Below are 15,494 nucleotides of genomic sequence, written 5' to 3' on the forward strand. Positions count from 1 at the left end.
TAAAATGGAATAAAAAAGCATATTGAAAAAATAAAAGAAAAGGTTGCTAGCGTGAGTTGAAGAGAGGTGTTTGTGAAATAAATTGTCGAGAAGTTGTTTTTTGAAGTAGCATTCAACAACTTTTGATCAAAGCTCATTCAATTCAATTTTATGCATTCTAAATAAAGTATTTTGTTTTAGAAGGTACTTTATTGATATTGTGTTTGACCTAACTTCTCCTTAAAAATGTAGAGAAGATGAAAAAAAGACAGGTCCACCTAATTATAAAGTATTCTGACCTATTCAAATAAAATAAAACAAATTTGGTAGCCAAAACTATCCCATCCCATCGCGTCCCATTAACATAAATGTTGTAAGTTTGAATTTGGGTGTATAGAATTACTCTATTAATTTAATTGAATGCATATCTATCGCTTTTTAGTTCCCAAAAAAAGTGAAAACAGTTGACTGAATATCGTTTTCTCTTAACACAATATTTCATACAAAATGATGAATGATGAATCTGCACCAATGAAAATCCTTTTTGATACATCGATGTATAGAGCTTTCTAAGATGAATCTGCACCAATGAAAATCCTTTTTGATACATCAATGTATAGAGCTTTCTAAGCAAGTTGAATTTGGTCACAATTGTGGGAAAACTGAGTTTGCAAAAGAATAACATTGAAATATCTTCTCTCAGAAAAAAAAAAAAATTGAAATATCTTAGTCGCGGTACATCTTGATTCTTATTCTTGACAAAAACATGTCTGAAATATTTTTTTTTATTGCACCCGTGAGTAGTGTTTGTTTTGTTAGGATGGATTAGGGTTGTTCCACGTGTTTGGATCACGATGTATTCCCGATTAAGTTGTACTGGATCAGGTCAAATGCCCTCAGCTTTGTAGTTCTTTGTTTTTTTATTTAATATATTTTTCCTTTTGCCCAAAAAATTAAAAAAACTCTGCCAAAAAAATGGTTAGTGAATAATAATGCTGTAGGGCTTTTCCCTTAAAAAAAAAAATGCTGTAGGGCTTTATTTTCTAAGAATTTTGTTTTTCCTACTAGAAGAATTTTGGTTAAATGGATTAAAGTTATGTATTTTGAAACATTTTAAATTGAATCATCATATGTAATCTGTGATTGTACGATACAAGTACAAAATAATTAAATGTCAATTAAAAGGAAATGAGTTTTAATAGTCGTAGTTAGAGCTGTCAAAATGGCCGGGCCGTACTCACAAGCTTCGATGCCTATTTCAAAACCAAAACCTTATTTTAATATACCATACATTTCACAAATTCCAATGATCATGAGACCTTACATTGAAGACATTGTGAATGTTAAGGGGATGGTAATTGTGGATTCCGGGTCATAGCTAGGCACTTGGGAATGGATGAGGATAATCATGTTTTGGTTTGCCATGCACTTATTAATGAATTGAAAAATCATAAGAGTGACTGCTTGCCGATATATGGTACCGAGAAGCGTTTTAAACTTATCTTCGATGGTTTACACCCTCCAACAAGTAAAAGTGGTATTGCGCCGGTAGATAAGTGGTTGACCACTCCGGGTTTGGGTCACATTATTGCTACTTGCTATAGTAGAGTCATGTTCTATTGACTTTGCTCGAAAAAGTTATATGTTAGACATATTTCCCAATCCGAAGTGCTCCACCACTTAAGCCACATTCCAACATCATGTGTCTTTGCTTAATTCACGGCCACTTTCTTCATGTTTTGTTGAAAGAAGATTGTATGTTACCACCGTCTTGTATGGAGTGGATGAACAACAAGATTGGTGAGGCGGAGAAATGACTTTTTGCTTTTGCGGATAGACAAGCCGTCTTCAATGACCTCATGTCTAAGGAGCCGAAGCCGCCAAAGAAACCAACAAATGAGCACAATCCTATTACTTGTGGCACTCCGTCTCCGAAAAAGCCAAAGCAAGATTTCAAAGTCATGGATGAAGATGTTGATTATGCACTATCACTAGTCTAGTTAGATAGGTTATGACACTTTTTGGTCGGTCGGTGTTCGTCCTATTTTTTTGTGGTATTACACCCCCAACATATTTTTTGGTGGCCGGTTATGTAATTTGGATATTTATGGTCAATATGTAACTAATAATATATATATTAAATAAATATACGAAGTGAATTTTTTTTTGGTGGCCGATTATGTCATGCCAATTTTTTTTTGAAGGGATGACATGCCAATTATTTCTCGCAGTTTTTGGTCTCTTATTATTCAACTATTTATTTTATCTTATTTCTCTCATATTTGTTTTATCATTATATTTTGTGAAGTGAAACATGTCTGAAGATGCACAAGATCTAGTTGAACTTCATGTTCTTTATGCGGCCGTGAAAAAGAGGATTAGGTTCTTTATAAATCCCACTGACAAGTTGGACGAGTTGAAGACAAAACTTGACGAATACTTTAACCATATTGGTTCAAATCAAAGAACATGTGATGTAATAGTAAATGTGTCACGCGTGGACTTGGGGGAGGACAAGGAAGAAGACTTTTGGAAGACCGTGTATTTTCCACAACTTGTCGAAGATGATAGTGACGTTGATTACATGTTTCGCGTGATGGTTGAAAATAACACTTTACATCTTTACGTTCGATCAATTGAAGTGTAATATTTATTAATGTGTAATATCGTAATTTGTTCGAATTTGTGTCTGTATTGTTGAAATTTAATGAATTTGTGTTTATGTAATTGAATGATGAATTTGTGTAATTTTGATCGTTTATGTGAGATTCAAAATTTATGGACAAATTGCTGTAATTTGGATCGTTTAACGATGAATTTGTGTAATTTTGACCGTTTATGTGAGATTATGTAAATTTCGAAATTTATGGATAAATCGGTGTAATTTGGATTGTTTACGTGTCATTAAGTGTGATTAAGTAATTACGGGTCGTTAATGATGAATTTGTGTAATTTGGATCGTTTATGCATTATTATGTGTTTGTGTGATAAACGATGAATTTGGGTAATTTGGATCGATTATATCGTATTATCTGATAATGTTTTGAAACTAGCGTAATTCGGTTCAATTACGAGTGTGTCAAGGTTACGGGTCATTTATGACTTAGCTGCATTGCATTAAATGGAAACTGATGCCTGCTATGAACCTGAGTTAATTCACGTTGCGTAGGGGTATTTTTGTCTTTTCAGTTGAGAGTGAACAATTTTTGTTGGGTAAAGAGCAGAATTCAACAAAAAAAGAAAACCCTCCACTCAGTCAGTACTCACTCACTGAATTGAAGCAACGACGGCCTCCCTCTCCCTCAGTCTGTCTCTTTTCTTTGTATCGCACTATCGTATGATCGTATCTCTCTCCCTCTCTATTCTCACTGTTTGTGTTTTTAGGGTTTAGAAAGTTATAGGTTCTTCTTGATTTTTTATTCGTATTACTCACAATCACAAATATCACTTCCTGTTGTTTAAAGTTTCGATTTTTAAGATACCCATGTTAGATTGTTTTCTTGGTTCTTCTTGATTTCACTTATTAGATTGTTTGCATTCTATGTTTTTTGGTTATAGATTCCATGTTTATTTTTTGTCTTCATCATTAGAAGCTACACCCTCCGGTCACTAATATAAGCAAAAATCCACTTTCTAGGTTCATTCAATGATGTATGTAGCCTATAATAAAGACTACATACATCATTAATTGAATGAACCTAGAAATTGGATTTTTGCTTATATTAGTGACTGGAGGGTGTATTTATATTGACTTATGTAGAAGCTATGAAGCACGGACACTCTAGATTAACCGTGTCCCGGTGTCGGACACGTGTCGTATCCGACACCGACACATATAATTACATTAAATTATGTGATTTTTTCAAATTATTAGCGGTGTTGGCGTGTCTGTGTCGTGTCCAGTGACCGTGTCCGTATCCGTGCTTCATAGTGTAGAAGCAATTGACACTGTAAGCACTTCACGTACATTCATATTTTTGTCCACAATGTCCATATATGAATATTTTTATGTGGAAATAATGGCACTAATCAGCACTTTTAGTCAATGGATAACTTTGATTTGCATGATCCATGCCTCCCTATGCTCCTATTCAGGTCTTGTAGTTCTGTGTTAGTATCATCATAAAGTGCTCTAGAAAAAAATTAGAGAGTTGCCTCTTTTCTTTGGGATGGTGAACTTATTTTTGAATTAAAATTATGTTTTTTTAAGTCAATTAACAGAATTTTTACCTAAAATTAAAAGACTCTTCCCATCCTTTTAAATTGAAAAATTAAGTTCATGTCATGACCAGCTTTCCATGGCTAGAGCTTATAAATTTGAAATGAAGTGTTCATTTGTTTGGATCTTAATTTTTTGTTGTTGTTGTTGTTGGTATCCTTTGTTTACCGATTAAATAGGCAATGAAGCACATGCTCCCTAAGCAGCTGTATCAATTTGTATGCAAATCAATACCTGGAAGAGTTATGTCGCTCAACGTTGGCACTGAGTATCTTGGAGTTGCCATGACAGATCTGGAGAATAAAGGCCGGGAGGACTCTAGGAGTAGGTATAATAATAATTAGCCCCTTTTGTTTTTGTTTTTTATTTTATTTTAGTAAAAAGAATCAGTTTTGCTTAGTATGTTTTGAAAAATCGTTTTATCAAAAAAAAAAAAAAAAAACATTAACGGGTATGTTTGTTATCTTCAGCCTTCTACTGTTGAATGATAAGTCTGGAAAGCCCAAGAGTTATGCTGTTATTGCATCTGAAATCAAGGAGTTGGTAATCATAATCATTTAATTAATTAATTAATTATAGTTTTGTTATAATATAAGGTCAATTAATATTGACATTTTGTCCGGTACTTATAATCATTTTCATTTTAATTAATTATAGATCGATCGGAACAATGTCAAGGGCATGGTGATTGGAAAGCTGGACCTTGAAGAGCCTGATTATCGTCTCCCGAATTCCGATGTATGTTGTATGTTTAATTTTAAGTGCAAAAATTAATTTATGTAGTATTTCTTTATGTGATTCTGTCCTCCCTCATTCGACCTAGATTCAAGCAGCAGAGAAGTTCGTCAAAAAGCTTGCGAAAACAAATATTATCAGTGATATGAACTATACATTGCTTCCACCGAGAGCCCAGCTAGTTCTCGAGGTAAGTTTTTGGTAAATTTATTGATGTACCGTCCATCATGTGTTTTCTTAATCCTTTATGTTTGGTCTTGGGGTTGTGTTTTTCTGTTCGGACTGAGGAGGATGCATCTGTGTTGGTTATAGTGTTAGAGTCTGTTTTGAGTGTTGTGGAAATTTAAGGTCAGGCTGTATAGAATGTCTCTATTATCTTAGTTCCGTAGTTCCTGCTTTTAGGCCTGTAACTAGTCTGTTTTGGTGCTGATATAAGGAGTTCGGTTTGTTAGGGGTGGTGTTTTATTTATTTTGGGTTTAATTTGCCTACAGGCTATATTCTTGGTACTTTCTGTTTGTTACTAGCAAATCTTGTGCGTTCCTAAATTAATAAATTCATTTTTTTGCTGCTTCAACAAAAAAAAATGGGTAAGATGAAAATACAAACAAGATGAGAGATGAGAGAAGAACTTTTTGAAAAATCTCAAATCTGTTTTCAAGAGAGATGTGTTTGTTTACTGGTAGTAAGTAGTAACTAGTAACTAACAATGATTTACACTTTACTAGGGATTTATTTATTAATATTAATTATTATTAAAAAAAAATAAAAAGAAAATTGATTGATAGTTGGTACTGGTAGTACTTGGTAGCGTCTTTGCAGGTGAAGGAATATTAAAGCTGCTCAACTTAGTATAAAAACATAATTAATTACACCTTTCCAAGTTACACCAGTTGGCCGTTGTTTGGGCTGTGTGTGAATCTCGAGACCGAGTCCTCACATCACCCTTCATGTCTGAATAAAAAATTAAAATAATACGGGTCGGTTTCGGTTTTCGATGGATGAATTTTGACCATCCGCACTCGACTGTTACTACCTAGATTAAACCAAAAATGTTCAACCGACAACCCGATCCTACACCGCCTGTTTGTGATTTTTTCTATTCGGTTTTTTTGGGTTCAGGGCGGGTGGCTGTTTTCTGTCCACCCCTAGAGATTCTGTTCAAAATTTTCCTTCATTGTACAAAATCTGGCACTATAGACTTGGACATCCTCACTATGAGGTGCTCAAACCTGTCATGAAACTTTGTAATCATAATTTACCTAATAATTTCTGATTTTTGATTTTTAATTTACCTAATAGTGAAACTTTGTAATCACTATAAAATGATTTCTGATTTTTGTTCTGCCTGTTGTTTGGGGAAAGCTCATAGACTTCCCTCTTTTACTTCTACTGCTGCTTATAATAAACTATGAAGCATGGACACCTCTAAGACTAGGCGTGTTGCGGTGTCCGATACGCGTCGGTATCCGACAATTCTATGATACTCGTACGACACGTGTCGGACAACTAAGAACGGTGTCCTAAATAAAATTGGTTTTTTCTTTACTTCGGCACTCCTAGATCGGTGATCGGTGTCCGACACATATTTCACTCATACGAGTTGTGTTGGACAACTCAGACAAATGTCTGAAACATCTTTATTTCTCTCTTGGTTCGACACTTCGTAGATGCAAGAGTTACATATGTGTTGATAAATGTTGATCAGTTACGGGGTTAAAGAAATTAAAGTTGATTACAATGTTTTTCGGCTTTTTTGATAGTAGATGAATAAATAAAGGTCAAATACTAGGGTATTTTGTTTTAGAACCATTTTCAATGAAATAAATTGCAAGTTAAATTCTTATTATGTATGTATTTTGATTTGCATTTTAGACTGTCTAAATAAATTAATGTATATGTAGCGGTGTCGGTGTTGGTGTCCTATATTTTTTACATTAGCGGTGTCGACATGTCCGTGTCGGAATCTGTGCTTCATAGATAATAAACTTTAGAACTCCTCTTTTGTGATTTATGGGGACCTGCTCCAGTAGAGTCTTTTGGAGGTTACCTGTGTTAATGTCTATTCTCGTTTTACTTGGATATTTCCTTTAAAACTGAAGTCTAATACATACATTAACAACCTTCCAAAATTTCAAAAATATGCTAGAACTACAGTACAACTCTTCCATCAAGTCTGTTCAGACTGATGGTGGTGGTGCATTTCGCCTCTTTACCTCTTATTTGAACAATCTTGGCATTATTCACAGATTCACCTGCTACCTCACCATCAAAATGGGTCTGTAGAAAGGAAGCATAGGCATATAGTAGAAACTAGATTGACTCCATAAGCGATGTAAAACAATTAGGGGCGTTTGTTTCTTGGATGAGAAATTTATACCCAAGAATAATGTTCCCAGGAATTAAGAAGTGAAATCATAATCCCGGGTTTTCAAAAGAAGCGTTTGGTTAATATTTACTACATTCCTAGGATTATTTGTAAACATGGGAAATGGGAGGTTATTTTATTCCTAGGAATGTTTTATATCCGGGAATTAATTTCCTAACTTTGTAACAAACATAGGAACCCTTCTTTGTAACTTCTATATTCTTGGGAGTGATTTTTACAACTAGGAAACAAACACCCCCTTACTAAACACGGGATTTTTAGTCATACGAGCTTATAAGCTATAAAAAATGGTAAAATATAGTAAAATAAAATTGAAGATTAAAATTAGAAGAAAATGTAAGAAGCTATAAGCTTTAACTTAAAAGCTACTTGAAATAGCATCTAAAAAATGTTCCTTTCTTTGTTGGTCATGTTCTTCTCTTTGGGTGTTGTTTCTTTTGTCTGATCTTCTTTTGTTGATTCTTTTTTGTTTGATTAAAAATCTATTATTTGTAAATGTATCGACTAGACTAACAGTTGTTTCTAAATTCTATTTTGCAGAAGTACCTGAATAGCGTTGACAAGGAAGTCTAGCTCATAGCACCACCTGAAAAGTTATTAGTTTGAATTTGTGTGTATAGAAGTATGCATATCACTTATTAGTTCCAGAAAAGGTTAAACAGTTGCTGAATATCGTTTGTCTCTTAACATAATCTTCGTACAAAATGATGAATTTGAACCAATGAAAATCCTGCTTGATATAAGCTAGTTGAATTTGGTCACAATTGTGGTCAATTGAGTTTGTAAAAGAATAACATTGAAATATCTTGGTCGCGGTACGTTCTGTTTCCGTGGCACTTTAATTGATTCTTATTCTTGACAAAAACATGTCTGAAATTTATACTTTTCTTGTTTGATCTCTGCCAAGAAAATGGTTAGTGAGTAATATTGCTTTAGGACTTTATTTTTTTAGAATTTTGTTACCGGAAGAATTTTTGTGGAATGCATTAAAGTTTATATATTTTCAAAACAATTTAAATTGTATCAGCAGACAACGTAGGTAATCTATGGAACTAAATCATAATTTGGACATGAGTTTTAAAAATAGCTTTATACCTCTCCGGACCCCAAAAATAGAGGGCATTGATTTCATTTTCTAACCACGAAACTTAATTAGTTAAGGACAAAATTTGGATATATATTGTTCTTAAAATTTGGATTGGATGTATATAGTTATTTTTAAAAAAAAAATCAAAAAGAACCGTTTTGATTATTGTTTGGTTTAACTGCACTTTTAAAATAATAAAGTTTTAGTACTCCTATTTTAAAAACCAACTTTTTGATCACCCAATTTTAGTTCTTCATGAGTATTGGTCCACTACTTCATTTTGAAGTTAGTTTGGCTAATGTGGCTTCTGATTGGTTCTTTGTGCGCCTTGTGAGAGATTTGCTGACTATGATGTCCCTCGTACATGTGAGAAATTCCTCTTTTGAGTTCCAATTCTTCAGCTTCAGCTTTCTAATCACTTCTATCTCACATGTTTTGTACCATGGGACAGAAATTCCCCAAGTAAAAATGCATTGACACGTAGAGAGTTGTATGGTTAGGGAATTAAAACTACTTACAAAGACTCATTTTAATACACGATCGACTTTTCTCAAAAACCGTGAGGAACTCGCTCTAAAGTCCACTAAAAACCTAGAACAAAATTGTAAAAAGACTCAATAAAAAACCTAAAACGCATTTTATGATGAGTCATCAATAAACTTTCTATAAATCTCAAGTTTTTCTTATTGCTACGTACTTCATATTTTCTAATTTTATTATTTTATTTTTATAAATTATGTTTATTGAGTAATAATGTTTTAGGACTTTATTTTTTTAGACTTTTGTGTCTTTTACTGGAAGAATTTTGGTTGAATGAATTAAAGTTTATATAGTTTCAAAACATTTTAAATTGAATCACAATATGTAACCTGTGATTGTACGATACAGGTTCAAATCATAATTAAATGCCAATAAAAAGAAATGAGTTAAGGGAAAAATTTGGATACAGAGTTTTTTTGAAAGAACAGAGTTTTGCAATTTTGATATTCCTATTTCTACAAAAATGAAGTTATAGTGCTTCTATTTTAAAAACCAAGTTTTTGGTCACCTGATTTTAGTTTTTCTTGAGTTTTGGTCCACTACTCTATTTTGAAGTTTTTTTTACTAATTTATCTATCTATCTATCTATTATTATAAATCGGAGAATATTGTGGAAAACCCAATGTAAACCCTAATTGCATGAAAAGTTTATTTTTCTCTCCATTTTTAACCACAAAAACCCAATTTTGCCCCCCTTCTCACCTTAATTGCATGAATTATCTATTTTTTTCCTCGTTTTTTCCCACAAAAACCCAATTTTGCCCTCCTCCTCACCCTAATTGCAAAAAATGTCTAATTTGCCCTACATTTTTTGCCACAAAATCTCAATTTCACCCTCGCCTCTTATCTCATAACTCTAATTCACCACTATAAATATGGAGCTTTGGTGGTCCACATCAATTCTTTTTGTCCTACCATTCTTATCTCAAATCTCTATTCACAATAATGTATTATGATGGGTTAATATATGTTTACCCCTTGTAAAAAAAATTGTTTAAATTCCAACCATGTAATTTGAAGATTTTTTGATTTTGGACCTTCATCGATATTTCAGGTACAAAATTTAAGGTACTTTCACCCCTTGTAATTTGAGAGTATTTCGGTTTACCCCTCTACCATATCATCGATATTTCAGTTTACCCCCTACCATATCATCGATTTTGTATAGGGGATAAACATGTATTAAGCCTATTATGAATCCATACGGTATCAATTTTTATAATGTTCAGTCCGCTCTTGCAAAGCAGTCAATAGATGGTTTTTCCAACAAAAAAAATCCATTTTTATTTGTGCATTAAGCAATTATTTATATTCTTCATTATGCTAATATTTGTTGTAATTTTGTTATGTAGCTCCCTTGGTTCCTACATCTTTTTCAGACACCGACACATATCTGGAGACAATGAAACTGAAGTATAGGACATACCATGTTTAATGATCCATATTCACAACTTTTTTTTTGGACTAATGTTATATGGTTTGATGTTTATGCATATATATAGGGTGTTGCGCCTGAAGTATAGGACATACCATGTTTAATGATCCATATTCACAACTTTTTTTTTGGACTAATGTTATATGGTTTGATGTTTATGCATATATATAGGGTGTTGCGCGATTGTCGAGCCTATTTGCCGATGACTTTGGTGTTGAAATTAATCATCATGTTGGTTGATCCAAAACAATTAATTTTTTTTTGAAGTACCAAAAACAATTAATGTTAAGTCTTGGTTGAGAAAAAAAAAAGGTAAAATCAAATTTATCAAAGGTTGGTATGCTCTCCGTAATTTTTATCAGCTTCGTCTCGAACGAAGGATGGGTGGAGTTGGTGTATCTATGTCCCACTATGTTTGGAATAAAAATATAAAATAAGTTTGACAATGGAGTTAATTATTTTACCATCCAAAAAGATGATTATATTTGCGATGTTCATCCTTTTCTTTTGGCCAAATACCTCCCTGGGTCCTTTAAGTTTCACGTTTGTAACAGATAGGTCATTTAAGTTTCAAAGGTTACAGATAGGTCCTTTAAGTTTCTAAGGTTTCAGATAGGTCCTTTAAGTTTCGAGTTTGTTTCAGATAGGTCCTTTCTATCAACCTCCGTTAAGGACCTATCTGAAACCTTAGAAACTTAAAGGACCTATCTGTAACCTTTGAAACTTAAAGGACCTATCTGTTATAAACGTGAAACTTAAAGGACTCAGGGAGGTATTTGGCCTTTTCTTTTTGTTGCTTATGTTATATGTAGTGAGCTATTTTTTATTTCTACAAAAGTTGTATCAGAATACAACTTTAAGGAAATAAAAATAGCTCATTACATATAACATAGCTCACTACATAAAAATGTTTAACGTTAGTGGCTATATTTTTTTCTAATCTCAGGACCAAGAGTCTAAGACAATTGTCTTAGACTCTTGGTCCCGAGATTAGGAAAAAATATAGCCACTAACGTTTTTCTAATACAAAAGCAAAGGCTACTAACATTGACCATTTTTTTATTTTTTTTTATAAAAATAAATGATATTCCTTCATTCAAATTGATAGAGTACATTGATACAACATAAATTTAAAATCGTTAAAAATAAAAAGGATGAATTTGAAAACAAACTCACAACATCCATATTAATAGTATAAAACAGCAGAGTACATATGCCAACAAATATGAATATATTCAAGAGAATCATCAGAAGCACTAGAGAAGCTTAAAGACTATGGTAGAAGATCTAAAAAAAGATCAACCAAAAGTCAGCACCTTGATTAGAGGAAAGGATGCTACTCAGAAGCTGAAGACTCTCATCAGACTCTGAAGATCACCAGACTCAGAAGTCCTCATCAAACTTAGAAGACCTCATCAGACTTGGAAGACCTCCAAACTCAGAAGATCTTGATGGACTCAGACTTCGCGTCAGATTTGTTCTCTTCTGTAGTTGCCTCTATCAAAGTCTGATAGTACAATTTATCTTCTTCTGACCACGTGTAGAAACAAACAAAGAACTTCAAGGACAAAAAGAATGAACGGATAATTCCAATTTATGCAAATGAATTTCAAATGTCTAATCAACGGAACTATCCATATCAGGCAAAGGGTTAACATTCTTGATTTGAAGTTTCTCAACGACTCTTAATGCGCTAGCATTTGTTCTCCAACGTCTCTCAAATCTTTGCCTATATAAGGAGCTGAAGACTTGAAAAATAACAACAAAACTTTGCTATTTTTACCGTAACATTGCTCTGCCAAAATCAAATAGGGGAAAGAACACTAAGGAATTTCTTATCAAAGTTTGCATCTTAAAAATTCTAAGTCTTAAGAGTCTGTTTTGTGTTATACTGTTTACACCTCTGATTGTATATCAAGTTTAAGAACATATCTTGTTTATTTGTAAATATTTAGAAGTCTCTTGCATGCATGCTTGAGCGTTGAGAGTCTCTTTCAGATTTGATTGAGCATTGGAAGTCTTTTGCTTGTATGCTTGAGCATTTGAAAGTCTCTTGTAATTGTCCTTAAACATTTGTAATCTAGTGAGATTATAGTGAAAGTCCTTCGAAGTACAAGGGGACCTCCTGTTTTGTAAAAGGAACCAGTATAAACTGTTTTGTGTCTGATCTCTCTCTCTCTCTCTCTCTCTCTCTCTCTCTCTCTCTCTCTCTCTTATCTTTGTGTTTGATATATCGCTGCATACAGACTATGAAACCATCAGATTCTGACCAGTTCTGAAACACAGAAATTTTTTTAGAATATTATAAGAATCTTTCCAAAAAAAATTAGAATTTTTTAACAAAACGTGAATTAAATATGAATTTTCATATTTTTGGCGGTTAAAAATTCATATTTAATTTATGTTTCGTTAAAAACTTCTAATTTTTTTTGAGTGGTTTTTACAATATTCTACACATTTCATTAAAAAATACAAAAATTAACTTAAAAGTAGGGACCAAAAGTAGTGATTGAAAATTTTATAAGGACTAAAAGTTGAAGGAAAATTTTAGAGGGACTAAAACGAAAAATTTGTAAATTTATAGGGACCAAAAACATATTTCATCCTATATTTTATTATGTCATGATTAAAAATAAAAATGTTACATATTTAAACTTAAAAAATAGTAAATAATGTGTCGATAATAATGCGAATGTTTTGAAAACCAATGTTGATGGTGAGGTTGTGAGTATTGATACCATGCATCAAGAAGATATGGGTGCTTAAGGTAATGAGAATTTGAGTGTTTCTAGTGAAGAGCGCTCTAAAAAGGTCATTCATGATGTCTTTGGATCCGGTTCTTCTAATAATTGTGAACCACAGAGGGAGAGGATTATCCTAATATGTGTTTAGTTGGTTCATGGAGTGGGGATACCACTCAACACAAAATTTGTATTGTGGCTTGGAGAGATGTCTGCAAACCTCACAGTGAAGGCGGCTTGTCTGTTAAGGGTCCCATTGCTGTTAACAAGGCTGCTCTATTGCATTTGTGTTTGGAAATTTTTAACTTCTGATGAACATTGGGCTCAACTCAACAGGGCTAGATTTCTTCATCATGGTAAGCCTAAGGAGTATTACCTCACTTCCTCCATCTGGCCAGGAATGAAACAATTTGTTCATTTGATTCACCAAAATGGTTCTTGGTCTGTGGGAAATGGGGAGAAAATACATTTCTGGACTGACAAATGGCTAGATGTACCTATTGTTGATCACTGGCACATTCCTTTGCATATGCATAAAAGCTTACAAATGTTGGTGGCTGACTATGTGGTGAATGGTTCATGGAGCCTGCCTGAGTATTTCATTCACAAAGATGGTGTGTTAGCTGACAAGATCCTCAAGGTCATTATCCCTCTTGAAATGTCCCTGATAAACTTAACTGGATTGATTCTGTTGATATTAGAGGCCTGGCTATTGTTCATATCATTTGGGGCATCTGGCTTGAAAGAAATCACAGATGTTTCTCCAATAAGCAATGTCCTATGAGCTCTATTTTCAATAATATTATAGCTGAGGTTAAGCTTAGTTTTGATTTGGTCTTGGCCAAAGGTTCTTCTGCTTTGCAAGACTTTAAAGTTGCAAGGCTCTTTGGGATTCCTTTGTGTCAAACAGAAGGTTTTTCATTCATTTTTTCCTCTGTGTAACTTACAGAGTATATAGATATTACAAGGAGGAATTTCAGGACGTGTCAACCTATACAACTAGAAATCAGGGATTATACAACTAATTATAATAAATACTAGTGATTCTAATGACTCAGCTAATAATTACATTTAATATTGGTGATTCTAGTGACTCACGCCAACACCCCCCCTCAAGTTGGTGCGTAAATGTCTTCAATCCCCAACTTGTCAAGGGAGTCATGGAAGTTCTTACCAGAAACTGCTTTTGTAAGAATATCCGCCAACTGGTCTTCCGACTTGACAAAAGGAAAGCGAATAATCTTTTCTTCAAGATTCTGCTTGATGAAATGTCGATCTATCTCCACATGTTTCGTTCGATCATGCTGGATAGGATTTTCTGAGATATCAATTGCTGCTTTGTTGTCACAAAACAAGTTCATCTCAGTTCTAGGACCAAAGCCAATCTCTATGAGTAACCTTCTAAGCCATAGTAGTTCACAAAGTCCTTTTGCCATGCCCCTGAACTCAGCTTCAGCGCTAGACAGCGCCACTACCCTTTGCTTCTTACTTCTCCAAGTAACTAGATTCCCTCCCACAAATGTGAAATAGCCTGATGTTGATTTTCTGTCTAGAACATTCCCTGCCCAATCTGCGTCGGTGTACCCTTCAACATTCAAGTGATTATTCTTAGAAAACATCAACCCTTTTCCCGGTGAGGATTTTAAATAGCAAAGTATTCGGTTTACTGCACCCATATGTTCATCACTTGGATTGTGCATAAACTGACTCACCACACTTACGGCATAGGCAATATCGGGGCGAGTGTGTGACAGATAAATAAGCTTCCCCACCAATTTTTGATACCTTATTTTATCTGTGGGCACTTGGTCTGTGTATTCAGTGAGTTTGTGATTTTGAGCTATGGGAGTATCCACTGGTTTGCAATCCAACATCCCCACTTCAGACAATAGATCCAACACATACTTTCTTTGAGACAAGAAAATTCCCCTTTTTGACCTTGCAACTTCTATTCCCAAAAAATACTTCAGTCCACCCAAATTCTTCATCTCAAATTCAGCTGCTAGTTTTTCTTGTAGTATTGAGATTTCTTCAGTATCATCTCCTGTAATAATCATGTCATCTACGTAAACAATTAGAGCTGTCACCTTTCCATGTTTATGCTTTAAGAATAGAGTATGATCTGCATTGCTTTGGATATATCCATACCTTCTCATAGCTGTGCTAAATCTTCCAAACCATGCCCGAGGTGATTGTTTCAGTCCATACAATGCTCGCTCTAACTTGCATACTACCCCGGTACCAGAAGGACACATATATCCCGGTGGGATATTCATATAAACATCTTCTTCAAGATCTCCATGAAGAAACGCATTTTTCACGTCAAGCTGTAGTAATGGCCAATCTAAATTTACTGCGAGAGATAATAAAA

At 33.8% G+C, this 15,494-nt stretch overlaps 2 protein-coding genes across 3 annotated transcripts; both read left to right on the forward strand.

Moving 5' to 3' along the window:
• Positions 1 to 2,293: 2,293 nt before the first annotated feature.
• On the forward strand, positions 2,294 to 2,626 carry LOC146921391 (uncharacterized). The gene has a single exon (XM_085711295.1). It carries the CDS (start codon positions 2,294 to 2,296, stop codon positions 2,624 to 2,626), a length of 333 nt encoding a protein of 110 aa, XP_085567421.1.
• Positions 2,627 to 3,185: 559 nt separating this feature from the next.
• LOC146921392 (uncharacterized) lies at positions 3,186 to 8,185 on the forward strand. Of its 2 annotated transcripts, none has more exons than XM_085714828.1 (6): positions 3,186 to 3,314; positions 4,378 to 4,526; positions 4,669 to 4,741; positions 4,856 to 4,936; positions 5,022 to 5,123; positions 7,861 to 8,185. In XM_085714828.1, the coding sequence occupies exons 2-6, from the start codon at positions 4,381 to 4,383 to the stop codon at positions 7,891 to 7,893; spliced, it is 435 nt and encodes a 144-aa protein (XP_085570954.1). In that variant the 5' UTR covers positions 3,186 to 3,314; positions 4,378 to 4,380; the 3' UTR covers positions 7,894 to 8,185. The 2 variants fall into 2 exon arrangements, with proteins under 2 accessions (XP_085570954.1, XP_085570953.1); XM_085714827.1 differs by having other exon boundaries at positions 3,216 to 3,322.
• Positions 8,186 to 15,494: the final 7,309 nt, after the last annotated feature.

This window comes from Medicago sativa, chromosome 5, assembly GCF_051527215.1.
Source record: "Medicago sativa cultivar Bolivia chromosome 5, Bolivia_mono, whole genome shotgun sequence".
In the NCBI taxonomy this organism is placed as follows: Eukaryota; Viridiplantae; Streptophyta; class Magnoliopsida; order Fabales; family Fabaceae; genus Medicago; species Medicago sativa.

Coding starts and splice junctions, on each gene's coding strand:
- LOC146921392 (XM_085714827.1), top strand. Junction 4,527..4,668: donor CGGGAGGACTCTAGGAGTAG/GTATAATAATAA, acceptor TGTTATCTTCAG/CCTTCTACTGTTGAATGATA. Junction 4,742..4,855: donor CATCTGAAATCAAGGAGTTG/GTAATCATAATC, acceptor AATTAATTATAG/ATCGATCGGAACAATGTCAA.
- LOC146921391 (XM_085711295.1), top strand. CDS start 2,294: ATGTCTGAAGATGCACAAGATCTAGTTGAACTTCATGTTCTTTATGCG.